Source organism: Urocitellus parryii, chromosome 4 (assembly GCF_045843805.1).
Source record: "Urocitellus parryii isolate mUroPar1 chromosome 4, mUroPar1.hap1, whole genome shotgun sequence".
NCBI lineage: Eukaryota > Metazoa > Chordata > Mammalia > Rodentia > Sciuridae > Urocitellus > Urocitellus parryii.
The window spans coordinates 178,664,299-178,686,543 of NC_135534.1; the positions used below are offsets into that span (position 1 = coordinate 178,664,299).

Sequence of the window (22,245 nt, forward strand, 5' to 3'; positions counted from 1 at the left end):
TCAAAACCAAGCATGATTTCGAGTTTCCAGACATCAAGTCCTAACTGTACTGGGCCTGCGCTGCCGACACATCTACAGAGCTTCCTTCTCTTGTTCCCAGTCTTCCTGGCCTCTGCTCCCTGGCAGGAGCTTCTCCAAGGAGATTGGCCCCATTACACAAGCCAGAGCGTTTTTCCCCAGGAAGCTCCTGGGGGAGTGCCAGGGCAGACCAGAGGCAGGGTGGGCTGCGAGGGCCGGCCTGGGCGGGCGCCAGGAGAAACACCCGCAATTTCATGATCTGCTGCAGCCACTTTTAAAGACAGGCTCTGTGGGATGCAGCCTTGAGTTGGTCTTTCCCTATCAGCAGCCCCTCACGCCCCCAGGGAGTGGACTGTATACTTGGCAGCTGGACCATTCTGTCTGAAAGCCGGGGCTGCTCTCATCTTGCTCCCGGGGAAGCAGGAGTTCCATCCTGGTCTCCAAAGGTGTCAAACTCCTTCTCGTCAGCACGTCTGTTACCTTCGCTGGGCTCTGCCCTCATCTCTTGTGAAGCTACTCTGCTCCAAGGCCTCCTGCCTTCTCCAGCCCCAGGCTTCAGAAGGACAGACTAGGCCAGTGGGAGGTGTATGTAGGACCACCCTCAAAGAGTGCTAGGTATGGTTAGGAGCAAGCCACCTTCCCATCTCTGAAGATGGGGTTCTGAGGGGGTCTGCAAACCACTGCAAAGGAAGCAAAGCAAAATTAAAACAGAGTGGATCCAGAGTTGGGAGATGCTGACTGAAGCTAAGCCAAAGGCCATCTCAGGCCTCCCTCCGAGTTCCTTTAACAAGGGGGGCTACAGCTGAGAGCCCGTGGGTCTTCGTGGGTCTGGCAGGGGTGGACGATCTGCCCTACATTCCTGAGGGAGAAGCCCAAGGCGTCCTGGGCTGGCTGTCCAACGGCAAACCTCCCGAGCACTGCTCTGCGTGGAGCCCAGGCCTGTGCCTAGGCCCATGGTCAGGAGTGAAGGAGAGGAGGCTCTGACCTCTGGCAGCTCCAGGGCAGCCAATGCCTGGAACAGGGTATGTGAGAAGGAGACCCAGTCAGTGACCTCCCAGAGGAAGGGCATCCCAGCTGTGCCATGATGGATGGGCATGGTCCTGCAGGGTGGAGAGACCACCAAGAGAAGGGAGTCACCTACACTGAGGCCAGCTTCACAAAGGAACAAGAAGTGGGCCAGTGGCAGGGATGGACTTGTCATGCCGTGGATGTGGGCTTGGCCCTGGCAATGCCGGGCTACGTGCCCCAGCGTCACCCCCCTGGCATCTCCTCCCGCCTCTTCCCCAGACGTTCTGCACACGGGCAGCATGTGCTAAAGAGCCCCGGTGCCCGGGAGATGAACGAGCCTCAGAAAGCGCCTGGGCTGGCACGTCACCAGGAGCCAGGCGCATCTGTGTCACCTGAGCTGCGGGCACTGAACTGGCACCGAGGTGATGAGGAGGCCGTAGGGATCTGCTCAGAGTGGGGCCCTGGGACCTCCATTGTTCACACGGGCAGAACCCTGGTCCTCATAAGCCAATCTTCTCATGCAGTTAGTGAGCCACCATGAGACGGCTTAGCTGAAACCAAAATGCTCAGGGAGCTCATCAATACAGCCAGATGGCCTGTCCCATGGGGGGCACCTCCAGTGGCAGGACTCATTGGCGGGGAGTGAAGACCCTGCTTCCCTCTAACTTCCACCATGGCTCCTGCTTCTCCCCACCCACCTCACAGGGCACCAGCAAAATCTCTCAGCGGCAGCCATGCGGCTCTGCAGGCTTCTCCTCTCCAGTCTCAAAACACTCAGATCTTCAACATCCACACCCCAACCCTCCCTGGGTCACCTCCCAGAGGGTCACTCCCTGTGTGAGGCTAGATCTGAGCCCCACACCCTGGGCAGACAAGAGAGGGACAGAGCCACCTTGCCTCCAGGTCAGACCCAGGACTCTGAAGGTGCCTGCATTTAGGTGTGAGAACTGAGGCTCCCAGGGGCTTGGTGACTCATGTCACAATGACAGTGTCATCCTCCCTGTTCAGCAACCACGGATCAAGAAGACCAGAGAAAGGCAAAAGTTAAATTTAACCAGTTCCAACACCAGGGTGAGTTTTTACCCTGTAGCTTCCAATTCCCATTTCTGAGGCACAGTTCCTATTCCTGTCCCACGAGCATTGTTCCTCCAAAGTGTGGTCAGAGTGTCTTTTCAATTATATAAGTTATACACACTTTCCCATTTGTGAAACGGTTTTGGAGCCCGGTTTTGAATGAGTTAAGGGGTTCATCAAATTCCTTGAGTGGCTGCAGCCCCACCCGCCAGACCTCCACCATCTCTGGAAGCAAGGTGGCTTCCCAGATCAGGGGCACAGGCGGCTTGGGAGGTCCACAGAGTTTGGCTCGTAACATGTTTGGCTGTGTTCCCTGGGAGTGGGAGGGAGGCAGAAAGCCAGGCTCCCAGGGTACCCTGCCCCCATCAGGACCCACATCTTTGTTCCCCCGCCCCCCTTGCCTGGCTCCTCAAGGCTGGGAGAAGCCGGCTCTTCCAGGTCGATCCCACAATTCTGCTCCCAGATGCCCAGAGCACTCCAGTCTGCGGAGCACCGTCCAGTTCCCAGGCTCCTGAGGCCCCTGCGCACACCCAGCCAGAGCCGTCTTCTGGCCCAGTGTTGGTAGCAACACTAGTACGGCAGAGGATCAAGAGTGAGTCACGCTGGAGCTGGTCAGAAATGCACAGCGACTCTGTGCAGGTGGAGGTGGGGAATCTGCACGTGCTACACCCTGCACTGCCCCACAGTCAAGTCCACCCTGCGAGAGGCTCTGCCATGGAGGGCTTTAGGCTCCCAGCCTATTCTCCACCCTTAGGGGAAAGTGTCATTCCCTGTTGAGAATACATGATATAGAAGAGGAAGGAATATTTATTTCAATTTGGGGGACAGAGGATGAGAGGCACAAAAGGAAAGGGGGCAAGGGAACCTGCCCAGGGTTTTGAAGGATGAGCAGGAGTTCGGCAAAACAGGGAAGGGACTCTGTGTCGAGTCCCTTGCTAGGCTTCTTGAGCTCCTGTTTTCCTTTCAGACATTAGTCACTGTGTAGCCTGCCTCCAAGATCAGCCCCCATTGACCTTCACCTTCCTTTGTACCTTGGTACTTCTCTCTCATACTCTCAGCTAATTTGCATGATCAATAGAGTACAGCACAAATATAGGTATGCAACTTCCAGAGCCAGATCCTGAGAGACTTTGCCAGCTCTGGCTTGGTCTTTTGGATGACTTCATTTGGCAGAACTGTGGGAATTCGGCTGCCATGACATGAGGATGCTCAAGCATCCCAGGGGGAGGCCCACAAGGAGAGGAACTGCCCTGGCGGCCATTTAAGTGCGCCATCTGGGCAACAGATCCTCCAGCCCCAGTTGAGCCTTCGGATGACACAGCCCCCAACCCTCTTCCGGCGGGGCCGCACACACCACAGGGCAGACCCAAGTCACTCTGTGGGTCTGAATCCTGACATGCAGAAACAATGAAATAACAAATGATATTGCTGTTTGGAGCCACTACGTTTTGGGGTGATTTGCTACTTGGTAACAAATAACAAGCACAGTCTGTCTCCTAACCCACTTCCCTCTTGTTTCAAATCCTCTAGGGAAAGGCTTCTCTTACTCCTGCTGGGACCTGGTTACTTTGGCCAGTTTCCAACCTTCCCTGGTTCCTGCAGCTCCCCCAAGAATTCTGAGAGGCAGACAGCTCCAAGAGAGGCTGAGAAGCAGGAAGCTCCTTCGATTCCTCTTTGGGTTGGGGGTTTACTGAGGAGTTTGGCCTCTCATGTCTAGAGAAAATGTCAATTTACAGATCCTTTTATCCCTGATCCTCTCATCCCTCCATGCCTCTCTCCATTTAGTAAAGTCTGTAAAAAGGTATCTCAGGCCTGGGCTCTGTCCTCAAAGATCTCACCACCCAGCCAGGGAGACGAGCATTTGTACACAAGCTCCCGCATAGACAAAACCCTATGAGAGGAACAAGAGAGGGACCTGGGGAACCAGGCTGTGCACATGCTCTGTTAGACATAAACAAGAGAGGAATACAAAGAATTTCTATGGGGCCCCTCTTTAGTGGTCTCCTAGTGGCAATCAGGAAAGGCTTCCTGGGGGAGGCATCATTTAAGCTGGATCTCAGAGCACAGATAGCACTGGCCACATTGGACAGAGGGAGAATGGGTTGTTTGGGGTGGTGGCAACAGTGTAAGAAAAGTGGAAATGCAAGAACAACCAGGAATGCTAAGTAACCACGGTATTCATGTTGGAGTAGCAGCAGATGGGCAGGGCTAACACCAATGAGAAGTTAACTATTATTAGTGCCTACTGCATGCCAGGCACAGTCCTAGTTACTTTCCATCTTTTAATGCCTACAAGACCTCTGTGAAATCAGCCTGCTTTCTCCCTTGATTGCACAGCGGAGGGGACCAAGGTCCAGGGCCTGGACTGACCACCAGGACTGTGCTCCTTGATGTTCAGGAACAGAGACCCAAGCTCAGAGAAGGTAAATGACTTATCTAAGACCTCACAGCAGTCTAGGGTATCTCCCAGGCTTGAAGTCAGGCTCCCACAGCACACAGAGCCATGCAGGCTCCTGGGTACTCGGTCAGGTTTGCATCCGGCACACCCTCTGCCGCAGCTTCTCCTCCACGGCTCCAGCTGCCCTCCACCCTCTTCTCCTTCAGCAGCCAGCACCGCGTCACCTGCCCTGGAAAGCTCCCTTGGTCTGGGCTGGCCTGGCTCCTGTGCCTCTTCACCCATCCCACTACCTGGCTGCTCACACCCCAGGCCTCTGTTCTGTGGACACACCAGGCTCTTCCCTCCGAGTCGCCTGCTGCGCGTGCTGTTCTACCTGCCGGGCAGGGAGTGCTCTTCTCCTGCTGGGCTCCTGCTCACCCTTCAGGTCTCAGCTCAAACGCCTCTTCTCTAACAGGTCTTTCCTGGTCGCTCCAAGGCAGTGACTGGATATCCCCCCTCCCCTGGTTTATTTCTATCATAGCCCAGTGTCCTTACATAGTCTGAAGGGCCAGACTAGCTGGGTTTAAGTCCTTGGGTGAATTGAGTCCTTGGGTGAATTACTTAGCCTTTCTGCGCCTCAGTTTCCTTCTCTATCAAACTAAGGACAATAATGATATCATCGAGCAGCTACAGGATTAAATGAGCTAATGTACATGAGGGCTCAGAACAGTGTCTGGCCCATAGTAGGCCTACAGATACGACCATTAGCTCTCAGTATTGGGACTTATTTATTTGCAGATTGCCCATCTTCCTCCTAGAATTTGGCTCTGAAATGCTGGGGACCGAGTCTGTCCTGTTCAGCACTATATCACCAGTACCCACCAGGATTCCAGGCATTAAGTAAGTTGCACAAAATATTGGTTGGTTCGTTGGATGAATGGATGGACTGATGGATGGGTGCTGGAGGCAAAGGGAGGGAAGCAGGGATGAAAGGATGATGGACGGGTGGTGGGTGGGTGCAGGGAGGGAGGGAGGGAGGAGGGATGGTTGGAGTAAATATGCGCCTGAGCCACCGCTCCCTCCTGGTAGTCGCATCTTCCTACACTCTTCTTTCCTGTTCCAAATACCAGCTGACGCTGGTGAATCTCACAGTGGACCATGCACTCACTAGTGAGCACTCGATAGTGTTTAAAACCCGCAGTGTACAGAGTGGATGACTGGCCAGGAGCCCAGGAAAGCCTTAATTGAGGAGAAAGGCAGTCTTAGAGGACAAAAGAATTTCAGTGGGGAGGGAGGTTGCGCAGGGAGTGGTTAAGGGGCATCTGGTTTAGGGAATAGCGCAAACAAGCCTCTGCGGCCCGAAGGTCTGGGTTTCTATGTGAATGGCGAGGGCCCTTGATGGCACAGCGGAGAGGACCAAGGTCTGTGGGGAGCGGCAGGAGAGCACGTTGGACAGCAGGTGGGCTAAGGAGCTGGTGGTTAGCACCCAGGGTTTCCAACACAGGGTGGTGGCCTCGGGGCTGCCCTTTAAGGACCCACCGTGGAGGCCATGCTTGGTCAGGCCAGAGGATTAGACCAGGAGGCAGGGGCAGCAGGAGAGGGTCTGGGAGACCTAACAGGAGTGACTTGGGGACCACACCGAGCAAGAACCATCCCTGCAAAGGACTGGCGGCCACTAAGACAAACACCCCAACGGAAGCTGGCGGGGAGCTTACCTGCACCAGATTCCAGCCCTGGAGGGACTCGGCGATGATGGACGTGACAGACGGACAGACGCCTCCAAACACCATCAAATGATTTGGGCCATATTTAATGGCGTCATAGAAGGCTTTCAATCCTTTGGCATTATCACACTGGAAAGCAACAGAGAAAGAGAGAGAGGCTCAAATTAGACACAGCTTTCCCCAGGGGCAGGAGCCCAACAGTGGAGTCACACAAGCCTTTCGTCATAGGAAATCTGCCAGCTTCAGTCCCTGCCCCCCCCATGAAGGGCCACTCTCAGTCACCCCCGAGCCCACACGTGGGTGCAGGGAAGTGTGGTCTTGGCATCTCCTACCCTGGCTGCCCTCCCTAGAGCATCCTCCAAATCTAGGACTTTCCTTTTACTCTCCACCACCTCCCCTCTCAGCACACCAAGGAAAGGACCTCCTGGGGTCTGAGATGCCTCACCCTGGGGTCTCCCCTTTCCATAACAGACACTTGCAAGTATTGACGAGGATGTGGAGAGTCTGGAACCCACATGCACCATGAGCAGGAATAATAAGAGAGTTCTACAGGAAAAAAAAAACCCAAAGTCAAAGCAGAATGAACACAGGATCCAGCAATTCCACTTCTCTTTCCAGTGGAAGGAACCCAAAGCAGGGGCCCAGGAGACATCTGTACACCCCCGTTCACAGCTGTATCAGTCACATCAGCCAAAAGTTGGAAACACCGAAAATATCCATCAACAGAAGAAAGGGTGAACACACCGCGGTCTACACCCAGGATGGAACATCATTCACCGAGAAGGAAGGAAATTCTAAAACACGCTACAACACGGATGAGCCTGGGAGACACTGCAACACGAAATAAGACACACAAGAGGGCACAGGCTGTAGGAGTCCTCTTATCTGAAGCACCTACAGGTGTCAAATTCAGAGAGACAGAAGGGAGGTTCCTGGGGCTGGGGGAGGAGGGCCATGGGAGATAGTGTTTGATAGACTCTGGGTTTCAGTTTGGGATGATGGTGACATTCTGGAGATAGAGGGAGGCCACACTGCCCAACAGTGTGAATGCATTTAACACCCCTGAGCTCTGCGCTTAAAGACAGCCATGTGGTGCGTTTTACATGATGGATGTTTTGCCACCATAGTAAAAAATAAATGAGAAAAGAAGATGATGGCGAATCCACGGGGGCAAATGCATGCCCAGAGTGGCACCTCTGTGCTCAGCCCCAGGCTGGGTACTGCGGGAAAGCTGGACCCTGCCCCCGCCAAGGAGCGCACACACACAGGTATCAGAGAGGACCACTGGCTGCAGAGCACAAGGGGCAGTCCGACAAGGAAATGGAGGGACCAGGAATGTCTGCCGGCGTCTGGAGTCAGTCCCGGCTAACTTCCCACCTTCCCACTTCTACCCGGCTCATCCCAGCCATGGGGTCAGCCCTCTCCTAGGCAGGGCGCTGGCTCCTAACTGGCCATCTAGCTTTCCCGTGGGCCCTGTGGAGCCCATCCACCACCCAGCTGTCTGCAGGCACTCGCTAAACATAACTTAGTTGTTCTCACTTTCCTGCTTTCTGTGCATTTAAAACTCAAATTCCTGGACAAGGGTCAGCCCAGAGGAAGAGTGCTTGCCTACCATGTGCAAAGTCCCCCAGCACAGCAAACAGAAAAGAAGGAAAGAAATCACCCTCGAATTCCTATCAGAATGTAATTCTTGAAAGGTTAGGTTAAAAACAATGCTTGCCAGGCACTGTGGCGCATGCCTATAATCCCAGTGACGGGAAGCTGAGGCAGGAGGATCACAGGTTCAAGGTCAACCTCAGCAACTTAGTGAGGTCCTAAGTGACTTGGGAAGACCCTGTCTCAAAATAGAAAATAAAGGGACTGGGATGTGGCTCCGTGGTTGAGCACCCCTGGGTTCAATCCCTGGAACAAAACCAAAACAAAACATAGTTCTCATGAAAATCCAGAGTGTGCGCATGACACTGTTTTATTTAACTCATTAATAAGAAAGATGAAGTTGGTTTGAAAGAGAATTAAAAAAAAGGATTTTCACAATAAAATAGTAATAAGATTGCTAAATTAATATAAAAATAATTAATGTCCTACCAGGAAATAAAACTAACCATTAAGGACAGAGAAGAAAATCACTACAAACCAGCACCTCTTATCAGTTGTAGAGAATTATAGGTCCTGGGCCTTAATCTACTGGGCCGAGTCTCACTCCTCCAGTCAGATGACTCGCAGGCAGGGCAGGAAGAACACGCTCCAGGTGTCAGGTTAAATGGTTACACAGTCACATCTTTGCAATATTTTCAAGTTTTCTTAACATTCCTTGTCCTAAGAGAAGTCACAGGAGGCCAGCCCCTGCCTCCCACGCTGGCCCCGTGTTCTCTCCTCTCCTCCTCGCTCAACAAGTCAGGCCTCACCTGGCTCCTTGTTATGCCTTGAAATCAAAGGCCATTTCCTGCCTGCCTCTGGGCCGCGGCGCCTGCAGCTTTCTTTGGCAGGAACACTCTTTCCTTGCTTCTCCTCACTCAGGCCTCCCTACCCAATAGGGCTCCAACACTGGCCTTATTTAATGTTCCAGCTTCATTCCTAAAATGATCTGCAGTCATTTGTCTATTTTTTGGTCACCTGCACGTTGGCTGATTTCCTTAACTAGAACGTAGGCCACCGCAGCGTAAGCCCCCCCCCCCCCCCCCCCCCCGCCCTGCCGGCTCCCTCGAGCTCAGCTTCCCAGGATTCAGGAGCTACCTGTTGGAGCCCCAACGGCTCCCTCATCTCTCTTAATTGTTTTTTTTTTTTCCTGCTTCTTGTAAATACATTTCTTCTTTTTTAAAATTTTTTTTGGAAAATTTGTTCTAATTAGTTACACATGACAGCAGAATGCATTTTGACACAGTGTACACAAATGGCAATGGCGCCCAACCTCTCATTCCTCTGGCTGTAATGGTGCAGTCACTCCAGTCATATGATCATACCTGTATGTAGGGTAATAACGTTGGCTTCATACCACCATCCTCCCGACCTCCTCGCCCCCTCCCCTCCCCTCACTGCTTTCTACCCAATCCCAAGTCCCTCCATTCTTCCCTACATTGCTGGTGGCACTGCAAATTGGTGCAACCCCTCTAGAAAGCAGTATGGAGAGTCCTCAGAAAACTTGGAATGGAACCACCACTTGACCCAGCTACCCCACTCCTTGGTTTATACCCAAAGGACTTAAAATCAGCTTACTACAGTGACACAGCCACATCAATGCTCATAGCAGTTCAATTCACAATAGCTGAAGTATGGAACCAACCCAGAAGCCCTTCAAGAGATGAGTGGATAAAGAAATTGGGGTACATATACTACTCAGCCTTAAAGAAGAATGAAGTGATGGCATTTGCAGGTAAATGGATGGAGCTGGAGAATATCATGCTAAGCAAAATAAGCCAATCCAAAAAAACCAAAGGCTGAATGTTTCTCTCCTTATTTTTGTCTTCTCGTCCATTCTGTGTCTTCTTCTTCCTTTCTGCTTGTCCCCACCCTCCCCTTGTGACTACAATCCGGGGTCAGAGCAAGCTGGTGTTGGTTTGCATTCAAACCTACCCCAGGCTGCCCCAACAGGGATGCTTACCAGGACACAGAAACCAGTCCACCACCATTCCTGGCCTCAGACAGCTCCCTGTCTGCTGGGAGCCACACCCCAGGTCAGGACACAGGTGGCCACATCACATGAGGGACAGCACACAGAGGCAGATGCAGGCCATGGCTCACCACGAGGGCCAGCCCGGGAGAACTCTGGGAGGGGCACTCTGGGAAGGGAGTCATGGGTGGAGGGGTGGCACTGAACAGAGGCAAGGAGGTGGGACAGGAATGGCCCTGCTGCCCTCAGCAGTGGGTGGACATGGTCAGGTGGCCATGGGAAGTGTAGGCAGGGTTCTGGACACAGGCTGGGGAGGTGGGACTACATCCTATAGACTATTGGGGGAAATTTCCATTTTTAAGATTTCCTCTAATTTTAAAATTGGTTATTGTTTTTATTTTGCTAATAAAGAAAGAGGAAGATAAAAGAAAGGAAGGAAAGAATGGAGGGAGGAAAGGCTGTTTCCACTGCAGGAATAGACACAATACAGCGGTTCATGTTTTAATTGTTTCTACCATGATTTACTGAATCATTTGTAGCTTTAATATCTTTCTGTAATGATTTTTGGCTTGTTTTCTGATCTAATGACAATCATGAGGACAGCACCACAAGATTCATAATCAAATCCTGCATTGAAATCCTATTAAGAACATTGAACTCATTAAGACGTGTTTGTTCAGCAAACACTTCCCGGATTTCCAGCCTGTCCGAGGTCCTGTGTTAGTAAGGGTGTCCTGGCTTCTCGAAAACACACTGGGCTACGTCAACTCAAAAAATCTCAAGATATCTGACAACCAGTACCGGAGCTGGAAGAAGCTTTCCATACTCACCCGACTATCTATGGTGGGCAGTTTCAGCCCCCGTGACCATTGCTCGCTGGTGAGACTCCCATAAATGCTGTGTTTCCACAAAAGGGATTTTGCAAGTATGATGAAGGTTATTCATCAGCTGGCCTCAAATTATCATCCAGATGGGCCCAGTGCTGTTGCCCAGACCCTCAAAACCAGAGCTCTTTGGCTGGTAACGGAGAGGAAATCAGAGAGTCAAAGCCAATATGGGTTTGACGAGCCAGTGTCGGTTTGAAGATGAAGAGTGCCAAGGAAAAGAAGACCTCAGACCTACACCTCCAAGGAACTGAGTTCTGCCAATACCACGAATGAGCAGGGAGAGAAGTTTTTCCCAGCTGAGACCCCAGGTCAGAACCCCGCCAGGAGACACCTCGAATTTGGCCTCATGAAGCCCTATGCAGAGAACCCAAGAGCCACACTGTGAGCAGTCTTCTGGCAGGAAACTGTGAGACAATAAACGGTGTCTGGTTTAAACTATCAAGTTTATCACAGTGACAGCAGCAATAGAAAAACCAATGTCCTCAGATAAAATGAGAAAAGTAAGAACAAAGTAGTGAGATTTCTTTACACTTAAATTTTAATCCTTTAGCCTTAATTTCTAGATAAGGCCCTTTGTAGTTGATATGGTGTTGGAGTGTTTTTCTGTTATAAAGTGATAGATAGGAGGAGGGTTTTTGTTTTTAATATGCTGACATAACAAAGTTTTGCACCCAACTTAGCTAAATTTCTATTCCAGGGCTCCCCTTCCTTGGTGTGCAAATCCACACACATCAGCAGTGCTAATCTAGCCCATGCCCTCACTTTCAGATTCAGAGTAAGGACCAGAGAGAAAGGATCCGTCCCCCATCTTGCCAGGATTAGGAGATGATTTTCTGGATTCCCAGTTTAGAGTTTTCTAATAATCTAGAAGCTTGATGGGCAAAGAGGAACATTTAGAAAGAGCCATTGCCCCCAGAATACTGCTGGAAACCCAGATAACCTATAGGCACTCACACTTCCCCACTGATTAACAAACTACAAGTGACAGGGACAGACCTGTCCCCTCTCAGGCTGTCCTTCCTCACCCTCGTTCCTGACACTGCATCTTCTCACCTGACCTGGGTATTGTCACAAATAGATGGACTTCCCAGCTGAATCTGTGGAGCTGGACCAACCTGGAGGTTTCAAACTCAGCCCAGCAGGGCCTGGGGACAGTGGCAGGAGCACTACCCTCTGCGGTAGCCAGCCCTGCCTCTGATGCGGTTCAGACACAGCATCAGTGTCCACAGAATTCTGAATCTGAAAAGCAGGTTTCTTTGCTAGTAGCAAACAATGTGTGAAGCCTGTGCAGGAATGACCCCAGAGGTCCTTGTCAAGTCTGACTTTGGTTTCCGACCCCGGGAAGGGCAGCGAGTGTCTCCCGGACGAGGTGGTTGGGCACAGACGCCACGGCTACCCACTGACAGTGAGTTCACGGCCCATCAATTTGCCTGATGATCAGTTCATCAAAACACCGGGGAATTTCTCCAGGCGTCGGTTTCCTGGGGATGCCTCGCAGACGGTCCGCCAGGCGCGTTTCACAGCACCCGTCCTTCAGTTCGGGTGAAAGTCAACTTCAAGTGCGTTTTGCATCTGCCTCCTTCCCAAGTGCTGCTTGGAGATGTTCCCCTAAAGGACTGTTTATGATGGTCCCTTCTGGTGGCCCCGCTGCTGCGTAAGCCAGGGAAACACTGGAAGCTCTTTGGTACCCCACTAAAGGTGTCTGTCTGTCAGCTTTTAGAGAGCCGCTCACTGGGCGGGACACCTTTCTGGGAGTTGTTTATGGCAAGCTGCCCTTCAGCCATCAGCCCCTAGAAGGGGGCTCTGCATCCTGGAAGAAAGATGGTCTTCATCACTGTCTTCTACTCTCCCGCTCCCCAAATCCCCCTTAGAAACTTCTCCCCATGCTCCTGCAGAGGGCGAGCCGCCTGGTTGGCCCGGCCACCACCTCACCAGCACAGAGGGGACAAGGTTCTGTCACCCATCCAACTCATCATTAGGACCAGCCACAGCCTCCCATCTGCAGCCCCGCCCCTTGGAGCCCCACTCTGGCCCTTAGCAACTGTCACCTCCCACGGGTGCCTTCCACTCCCTGCCTCTTTGACTCCACATCCAAGGCAGCTCCCAGTGGCTCCCTCCAAATTCCACTATTTCATGACCGATGGCTTCTCCTTTCCTATAAGGACCTGCGGCGGACAAATCATCGCCGGCACATATGGGCTCTTAAAATTCAGCACTTAAAAAAACGGGTACAGATCCAAGGGCCATGAAAATCAATTTTTTTTAATGAAAAAAGTGAGACTCCAGAATGAAATCCATTTTCATTTAAATCTCATTTTTAAAGAATTAAAATACTTTTTTTTTTGACTGAGAAATTTCAAAGAAAATGTTGCTGAGAGTTTCAATGTAAAAGTGCCAAGAAAATGCCAGAGTTAATAACAACCTATTTGAAACTGAAAATTGCTCACTCCAGAATATCAGAATGGAAGAATTTGAAAGCTCAGGTGTCCAATCTGTCCCCTGCCTCTCTCACAGAGGAGCCTGGGCCTCTGCTCCAATCCTTCTCGTGAACCTCAATCCCTTACCAGCAAAAGGCTCTGTCCCTGGCCAGCTCTGCTTCTTAGGAAGTTCTTCCTTATGTTGGCCTGTAACATCCTTTCTTTTGCATTTCCAGTTTCCAAGTTCTCACGCTAGGGCAGGGCTGAGCAAATATCTCTCACAAAGGACACATAGTGAATATCTTAGGCTTCCCGGGCCCTATGGTCTCCATGGCAACTGTTTGACCCTGCTGCTGTTACATGCAAGAAGCCACAGACCAGAGGCAACTAAGTGAGCAGGGCCTCATTCCAGTACAATTTTATTTAAAAAGCAGGCAGCAGAAGGCTTTGGCCCCTGCGCCCTAGTTTGCTGGCCCCTGCTCTGTGACCTCATTGAACAAAGACAGTCCTCCACCCCATGAGAGACCTTCAGACACCCAAACAGCCAATCTGACTCCACGAGATGTCCTCAGTCTCAATGCCCTCTGCTCTTCTAACCATCCCAGGTCCAGACAGCTTCATAATCCTTTATGGGATTCCCTGGGAAGGCTCCGGGGGACCAATGTTTTTGGGGTGTAGCACCTAGCACGGTCTCCCACATACCTCCATCTGCTCTGCACAGAAAATAAAGCTAGCTAACACACACCGTGCTCTCACGATGTGTTAGGTACAGTGCTAAGCACTTCATCTCTCACAATATTGTGAAAAGGTCAGGACTATTATTATTTCTGTGTTCTAGATAAAGAGGCTCACTAAGTTAAATAACTTGCTCAAGGTCACATAAATGGTAAGGATTCAATTCTAGGCACTGTAACTTTAGAATGCAGTTTTGTTTTAAGTACGCATTCAGAACTGGGCACAGTGGTGCATGCCTATAGTCCCAGCTGAGGCTGAGGAGGAAGGATCCCTTGAGCCCTAGAGTTCAAGACCAGCCTGGGCAACACTGTGAGACCCCCATCTCAAAAAATGAATCCATTCTTATCAAATAGCTCACTCAGAGACAGGAATTCACCCTATGCATATACCTTATATATGATATGAAAAATAGCAATAGACACCTGCAATACATCCAATGCCTGCTCTCGTTGAAGCCCCCAGGTGCCCACCTGCACATACCCTGCCCTAGCCCTATGGGGCGGAGTCTGAACTTTGCATTGATCCATCCTCGCTTTTCTTTAGAGTTTTGAATGGGTAGGTTTCTAACACTGCCATTTTTTAACACGTAAGTGAAATCATGCTGTGTGTTCCACTGACAGTTACCCTGTGGCTCTTTGTCACGTTTGACAGATTCTGTGGCTGAGCACAGCTGCAGGCCCTTCACCTTCGCAGGCAGTAACATGCCACGGTGACGGCACCACGGTTCAGTTGTGTGTTCCCCTGTCGATGGACACTTGGGTTGCTTCCAGGGTTCTGTTTGGTTGTGGTGATGGCTGAACATTTCTGTGCATATCTCCTGGCAAACCCAGGCAGAGTTTCTCTAGGGGGTAAACCTGGAAGCGGAATTGTTGAATCATACAGTTTGCCACACTTTCTCAAAGTGATCCATTTACACTCCCACCAGCAATGTTTGAGAGAATCTCACGGCTCCACATCCTTGCCAACTTTAATTTTTTTGCCAGTCTTGTGGGTATTTGATATTTCATTTCAATTTGTGGGTTCCTGATCACTAAAGAGGGTAAGCCATCTTTTCATAGGTTTCTGGGTTGTTTGTGCCTCCTCTCTTGAATGGGTGACTTTGTCCATTCTTCTCTTGGGTTGTTCATCATTTCCTTATTAATTTGTTCAGAGGGCTTCTAGAGCTCTGAACGACCCTGAACTCAATGAAATGGTCACCTCCTGCATTCTGGGTATTGACTTCTGTTGATGTGGCCTCAGACTGCAGCTCTTGTGCTCAGCACACAGTGCACACTGTCAGTGGAAACTACAAACTCAGCGTGCATCATCTTGGTCACCAAACACCTAAGAGCATTTCACGGTTGCGGAAGGAGAGAGAAACTAATTGACAAAATCTAGGCAACCGAAAGATGAATCAAAACAAAGATCTCAGGAATGGAGGGCTTGTGGTGAAGAACAATGATGGTGAAAGCCAGCTCCACTCAACGTGGAGATAATGAGGAACATCAGCTCCAGGAGACGACGGAGGAGGGAAGAGGCTAATTTCCTCTCCTGTCATGGAAGGGCTTTAATCGATACCATCTAAAATTGAACACCGGAGTTTAAAAGCCAGGATTCTAACCTCACTGCTTTCCATAATCTTTTATTACCCTTAGAGAGATATTTTGAAAACAACTATGGTTCTGTAGTGAAGGCAAAACTGTTTAACGTTGAACAATTCCTTCCGCTTTCCTTGTCCCTATTTTCTTGGGTTAGGTGCAGATAAATACCATTTAACATCAGATTTAAATAGGATTAATAATGACCTCACATTATAAAAGTCTTTCTTTCCATCTCTAATATGGAGACACAACAGCAGTCAGGTCATGTTAAAGCCCGTGGGATTTTTGAGTGTTTTTCTTTGTCTGTCTTCTTAGTACTTTTTGTTTTACTTGAATTCAAAAACACACAGAGGACTTTTATAAAGATAGTCACTTTTAAACTAGAAGGGCTTTCCACACTTTGGATGCTTTCTCCACCTCTTAGATCTCCTTCTTCCTGTTTGGTAGTTGACTTCCTGAACCCAAGAACGGGACTTCACATTGATTATTGCTAAATGAAGTTAAAAATTAGCCAGGGCTACAGACAACTGGATTAAACACACAATATCGTTGGGCCACTACAATTAATTCAATCAAACCTTTTATGATCATCTACCAAGTACTAGAAGTTACCCCCAGAAACAGTGAGTCCATGCAACATCTAAACATTCCCTGAACAGAACAGGTACTCAAGAGTCCTTAACAGATATGCTAAATTTGGAAATTAGAACAGCAATAATAATAGCAGTGAGTGTTTATATAGCACTTGTTTGTGCCTGGCTATTCTCATTGCTTCATATATTTTAACTCACTTAAGCCTCACAACAACCCTATGAACTGTGTCCTATTATTACCCATATTTTAACAGATGAAGAATCTGAGGGTCAGAGAGGTGAGTCATTTATCTGAAGTTTTTTTTTCTTATATTTTTTATTGGTACATTACAAGTAGACATAATGGTGGGATCTGTTGTTACATATTCCTACAGGCGCACAATATAACAATATAATTCGGCCAATATCATTCTCCAGTGTTTTCCTTTCCCCTCTGCCTAAAGTTGTTCACAGACAGGGGCAGAGATGGGAGTCAAGCCTCGGGAAGCAAGGACCAGAGTCCACCCTGAGTGATGCTCACGGTCTGTTCTTCCTGGGCGCACAGAGGCTACGCTCCCCAGCCTCCCTTGCATATGAGGTGTGACCACTGGGTTTGGGTCATAGAATGTGACAGAGGTGACGTGTGCTAGGCCCATGTGGGCCATGGTGCTTGGTGCTCTTTTCCCCTCATAGAGTGAGCAAAGAAGAATCCAAAGACCTAGAAGGGGGCAGAGCCCCCATACCTCAAATTCCTATGACAGTCAGGAAGACTCCAACTAAACCAAGAGAGGAACCATCACTGGGGGCGACGTCACAAGCTGACAGCCTCCAGGACCCCAACTATCAACCGACCTTGGTGGTAAGAAGGGGCTTCCCATGGGCAGCCCTTGAGCCCCGGGGGTCTGGCTGGGATGCTGTCTTAGCCCAGGCTCTCTCTAGGGGTCTCCTTCCTTCCACCTCTCCCTGCATGACCTCTCTTCTGTCTCTCTGTGCCTGGCTAAGGGCCAGGCCCCAGACAGGTGCTGACTGCATGCAGGTGGGCTGGAATCGCTGCTCGTGGCAGGTACAGTCCCCACTGGTGGGTCCAGCCTGAAATACAAGCAGCCATCTCCAGAGCTCCATCCCAAAGAGCTTATTAACTCCAGCCAGCTTGAGTTTTTCACACCCCTTCCCTGGGGTGATGGACAGACCATCTGCTTCCAGAAGTCTCCCGAGAGCCAGGCTGTCCATCCTGAACACTGAGAAGAAAACTGGCACTTCTGAGTTCTCCCTGGAGCTGTCACTCTGAATTCTTGGCCAGCCACAGAGTTATTGGAGAGGGATGGAGCCACAGCGTACATCTCTCCTCTGCACCGTTAAAGCCAATTACCTGACTTACAAAATGTTTTTCAAAGGCTGGTAGACACAAACTGTGTTTCCTAATTAGCTGTCAATAAATCTTGCTGCATATGCAGGTGTGACATTTTAAAAAGTCAGGGTCACAAATGCAAATGGTGCATGCTGCCTGCAGGGGGGAGGGGTGCTCTTTTCTCTAGGTTTGTGCAAATATCACGCTCAACGCTCCCCTAGGGATGGGCACCTGGGTCACCTGTTGATAAGGGACAGAACTCCTGTCCTGTGTGTGCCATCAAGCCATCTCTACCCCTTTCTCCCTGCTTTTGGGGGATGGATGGGCTCGACATTGGCTGGAGGCCTGGCTAGGTCCGAGGGATATGAGATGGGTACATCATGGTCCCTGCCCTCAGGGGACTCATAATCCAGAGAGGGTGAAACACAAAGAGATCATGGGATGAATGGCAGTTCGGATCAGGAGTTCTAGAACAGACAGTCATTGCTCCAACGCTGAATGATGAAGAGCCAGAGCCTGTGGCAGGTGCTGGGGACACAGGAAAGGTTATGCAGTCTCAGCCATCCGCTGGGATAGAAGACTCAAATGAAAGTTTTAACACAAAGCAGGATAAAAATGGAAAGTGTGTAGAGATGCAAGTCGTGCAAAAGGAAGGAACATTCAGTCGCCCTGGATATTCCGCCAAGACTTCTTGGAGGAGGTGGCATCGGAGCCATGCCTTGAAAGATGGGTGCAGGGGGCACACCAGGCTGAGTTCCGTGTGAGCAGAGGCTCAGGAGTGGGAGACGACAGGCCAGCAGGAGAAATGGAGCCTCCCTTTGGTGGCAGGAGCACAGGAGGGAGAGGGATGTGGCAGGAGAAAGCACAGATGAGGTTGAACAAGCTTGGGCCAGCACCCAGGAGCCTTGAACGCCTATGGTTTCTTTCCTTTGGGCAGCAACAGGTCACCACAGGGCCTTCATCAGGGGAGTGGAGAGGGAAGTGAGGCCTGCTTCATCCAGGTGCCTCTGGGAGCCAGAAAGGAGGGGGGAGGCTGCTGGGGAAGGAGGAGGCCAGCTGGGAGGTGGTGCAATGGATGGTCCACGAGTGAGGGGCTGACGGGTGGCTTGTGAGCAACTTGGCCCATCCCTGGGAAGGATGTGTGTCCAGCAAGAAGCTCATTCACTTACGGGACTCAGGCATGGGTTTGACCGGCTTGTGATCTTCACAGGACCCATTCAAAGGAAGCTCAGAGATGGGAAAGAGATCAAAGATGGAGTACGCTCAGCTCTATCAGGCATCTCTCAACCGCAGACCTGCCCACCACCCTCTGTGCCCCCTCCTCACATGCCTGTGCTTAAGAAGGCTGAGTTGGTCAAGGGAGTGGTTTCTGCTGTGGCAACAAACAACCCCCAGATCTCCATGGCCCGCCCTAGGAAAAGCTGATTTCTCCTTCAGCCAGGAGGCTTGACCTACCATAGACATGGAAGGGCCCCAGCTGACACAGCAGCCACCATCTTGGATGCCACCAGTTGCCAAGGGAGAAGAAAAGGAATGGCGTGGAGGGGCTCTAGCAGCACTCATGGAACTCACTGACCACCTCGTCTGTGAGACACAGGCCCCACCCAAGTTCACGTACACAAGGTGTAACTTAGGACGGGGCCAACATGTTGGAGAGGAGAAGGAGGTGGCAGGACACCGCCATTGCCAGCCACAGTGATCTTTCAGGCCCCTTCGAGCCCTAACAGTTGGAGTTTTGTTTATGCTCAAGGCCAGATTTTGAGTCAATTTAGACATATCCAGCTAACACTTATTTAACACTGACCCATGTGCCCGGTGCTCGACTAAATTTTTTCCATGCATTATCTCATTTCTTATTCACGATGTATCTTATTCAATATTTGCAATGACCCTGTGAGGTCGATGCAGTTATTAGCCTTCCTGTAACAGAGGAGGAAATTGAGGTTCAGGGAACTTAACTGAAAAGCCAAGGTCTCATGACTGGTAAGTCCCAATGCCTGTACTCCTGCCCTAGCCGAGATACCCCGGACCACATGCTCTCAGGAAAAACTGTTTTTAGAGATTACCAGGGGTAGGGTAAAATGCCTTCCAGAATGCTGGTAATCCTGCAGAAGGATGATACAGAATTGATGATTTCACCAAGAGAAGGAATTAGGTATAATCCTGAGAATCCAGAGGAAAGGCAGAGAGACAGGAAAAGCAAAGGTAAGTCTTGGGGTCAGAGAGTGGTCCTGTCCTTTGGTCACTTACTGGGAACTTGGGAGAAGGGGACATAAACCTGGGGGTGGCTAACACCAGAACAAGGGGTGCACCTTATTCTGAGACCCTGGGGAGGTGTTTTTTTTAACCATTCTGATCATTTTCAAGTGTAGTTTGGTGGTGTTAAGTGCATTCACAATGCTGTGTGGTCATCACCAGCACCCGTTTACAGAACTTTTTCATCCTCTCCAACAGAAAAAAACTCTGTACCCATTAAACTCTGTTTTTGGGGGACAGTACTAGAGATTGAACAGGGGGGAAGGGCGAGGTGCTTAACCACTGAGCCACATCCTCAGCCCCTTTTTGTATTTTATTTAGAGACAGGGTCTCCCCGAATTGCTTAGGACCTCACTAAATTGCTGAGGCTGGCTTTGAACTTTCGATACTCCTGCCTCAGCCTCCCGAGCCACTGGGATTACAGGCATCCACCACTGTGCCCAGCCTGGAAGTTCTCAAATGCACTTCAACCTGACAGTGACATCACCAGAGCTAATGTGGGGACCTGAGAAGCCACTTGAAAGGTGTCAAGGGGGAGGAGAGGCGGGGGAAGAGATGGGTGGTGTGTAGCGCTGTGGTCCCCAGGGAGGTCCCATGCCCAGGAAGGGTAGTGTGAGGAGCAGAGGCAGGGAGGCCTTGGAGAGGGAGAGGAGTCTCAGCTTCCTCCAGGGGCCCTGTGAGTCCTAGTGGCTGAGGTAGAGCTGCCAGGAGGGGACACTGGCCCTGAGGACTCCACCAAGCCCATCGTGTGGCATAAGGCAGGTGAGGCTGGCCACCAATCTGCTGACTTCCCCGGGGGAGCCACATCCCCAAATCCAACTGTCTTTCCTGGGACACAGGCCAGAGTTGTCCCTGTGGATCACCCACAGGCCCAAGGGACATGCACAACATTGGCTGGGCACGGGTTTGGAGACGCAGGCCAAGCGCAGCACGGCCACCACTCCCCCAGCAGCGGCTCCTGCTCCTCAGGCAGCTGCCTCCCTGCCTCGGCAGCCACTCAGCTGGAGCTAATTATATGCCTCCCTGTCCTCCAGCTGGGGACACGACGGCTACTCCCAGCCTGATGGATGAGTGCCGGGTTCCTGTCACACATCCCGGTGACCAAAGACTCTGCTCAAGGAACCTGCCAGTTTCCAGGACCTGTCACAGATCCTACTTCTCTGCAGCATGAGCTGCAGCAGGTACCTGGTCCCAGAGGTCCCTCCAAGAGGTGACCTTCCCAGCACCCCAACATCCTGGGCTGCTTCCTCACTCCCACCCTATTGCCCCTGACCCTACAGACACAATATTGATCTCACTTGAAAGGTATAGTGGAACATGAGGGTCCCATTAACACGCTGTGCCCAGACTCCAGATCCCCAAGTCTGAGGTCCTAATGTCCCAGGACTCAGGCCCATCCCATGGCTGAGATCCTGCTAGGGGGTCCCCCAGCCCATATCAGCTGTGCCCACCCCAACTACTGTGCCTGAGGCTGGCCCTGCACATGCTGAAAAGTGCGAGGGTCCCTCGCCTAGGAAAGAGGGTAGAGGGGCTTCCGCGTGGAGCCAGCCAGACGGCAGATGGGCTACCAGGTGCCACCCATGCTGGGAGGGGCAGGAGAGGCACCGGTGGGTGGCTTTGAGCAGAGGAAGAGGAGGCTGCAGTGGGCCTTGAGGCAGGGGCTGGGACCAGTACATCCAGGACGTGGCCAGGGCTGGGAAGCCTGTGCAGGACACAGTGGCACCAGGGGAGGTTCAGTCCCTGGAGGCAGCCACTACAGCTGGGCAGGGGACTCACATGCCTCAGTTTCTCTTTGTAACACAGGGAAAGCGAGCTGGGCAGCTGCTGTGGATGGGCAGGGTGGAGCCCAATGACGTGTATGTTCAAGGTCTGGTGCAGGGAGCTGGGGTGGGAGCCTCGGGGAGGTCCTCAGGCCACGGGGTGCCTTCAGGGGGACTTCTCATGGGACTCCTGACTAGTCCTCACCAGGGGATTGAGGTCAAAACCTCAGCTTGGCCCCACCCTCTCTCTCCCTGCCTTGCTCTGAGATGTCATCATTGGCCTCTATGCTCACTCGCCTCAATGTGCTGCCTCCTGCCACCATCACTATGGGCCAGACCATTGTCTCCCTTCCTGCTGACTTTGGCTGCTGAGCCTCCATGACTGCAGGCTAAACACACTTCTCTTTACTCCATTTGTAGCCTGCACTGAACTCTCATTGAAGTGACGGGAGGCTGAGCCTGGGATGGCCTGACCGCAGGCCACCGACCGGCCGCAGGGTTAGAGCCATGTGTACTCAGTTTCCCAAATGAGGCATTTCCCGAGGATCTCTTTTGACGCAAGCTCCACCAAGCACTGGGCAAACAGGAAGAACCCAATCAAAGCAAGTCCTTGCAGCTGCAGGGGACAGGAGAGGGGGGCCAACAAGAGACCACAGCACAGAATGGCCTTGGTCCTCTCAGGATGCTACAGCGAAATACTGAGCAGCTTATAAAAGGTACAAGTTTCTCTCCTGCAGGTCTGGGCGCTGGGAAGTCAGAGATCAAGTGGTCAGCAGGTTCCGTTTGTGGTGAGCGCACATTTCCTGATTCATAGGTGGTGACTTCTTACCGTGTCCTCACGGTGGTTAGAGCTTAGAACATGCTCCCTGGGGGCTCATTTAG

At 51.3% G+C, this 22,245-nt stretch overlaps 1 protein-coding gene across 1 annotated transcript in view; it reads right to left on the reverse strand.

Annotated features, from left to right (window-relative positions):
* The window catches only part of Gabbr2 (gamma-aminobutyric acid type B receptor subunit 2), a 348,083-nt gene that overhangs the window by 227,281 nt on the left and 98,557 nt on the right, over positions 1-22,245 (reverse strand). The window contains exon 2 of the mRNA XM_026415240.2: positions 6,193-6,330. Coding sequence (XP_026271025.1) covers positions 6,193-6,330 — 138 coding nt within the window. The remainder of the gene's footprint in view (positions 1-6,192; positions 6,331-22,245) is intronic.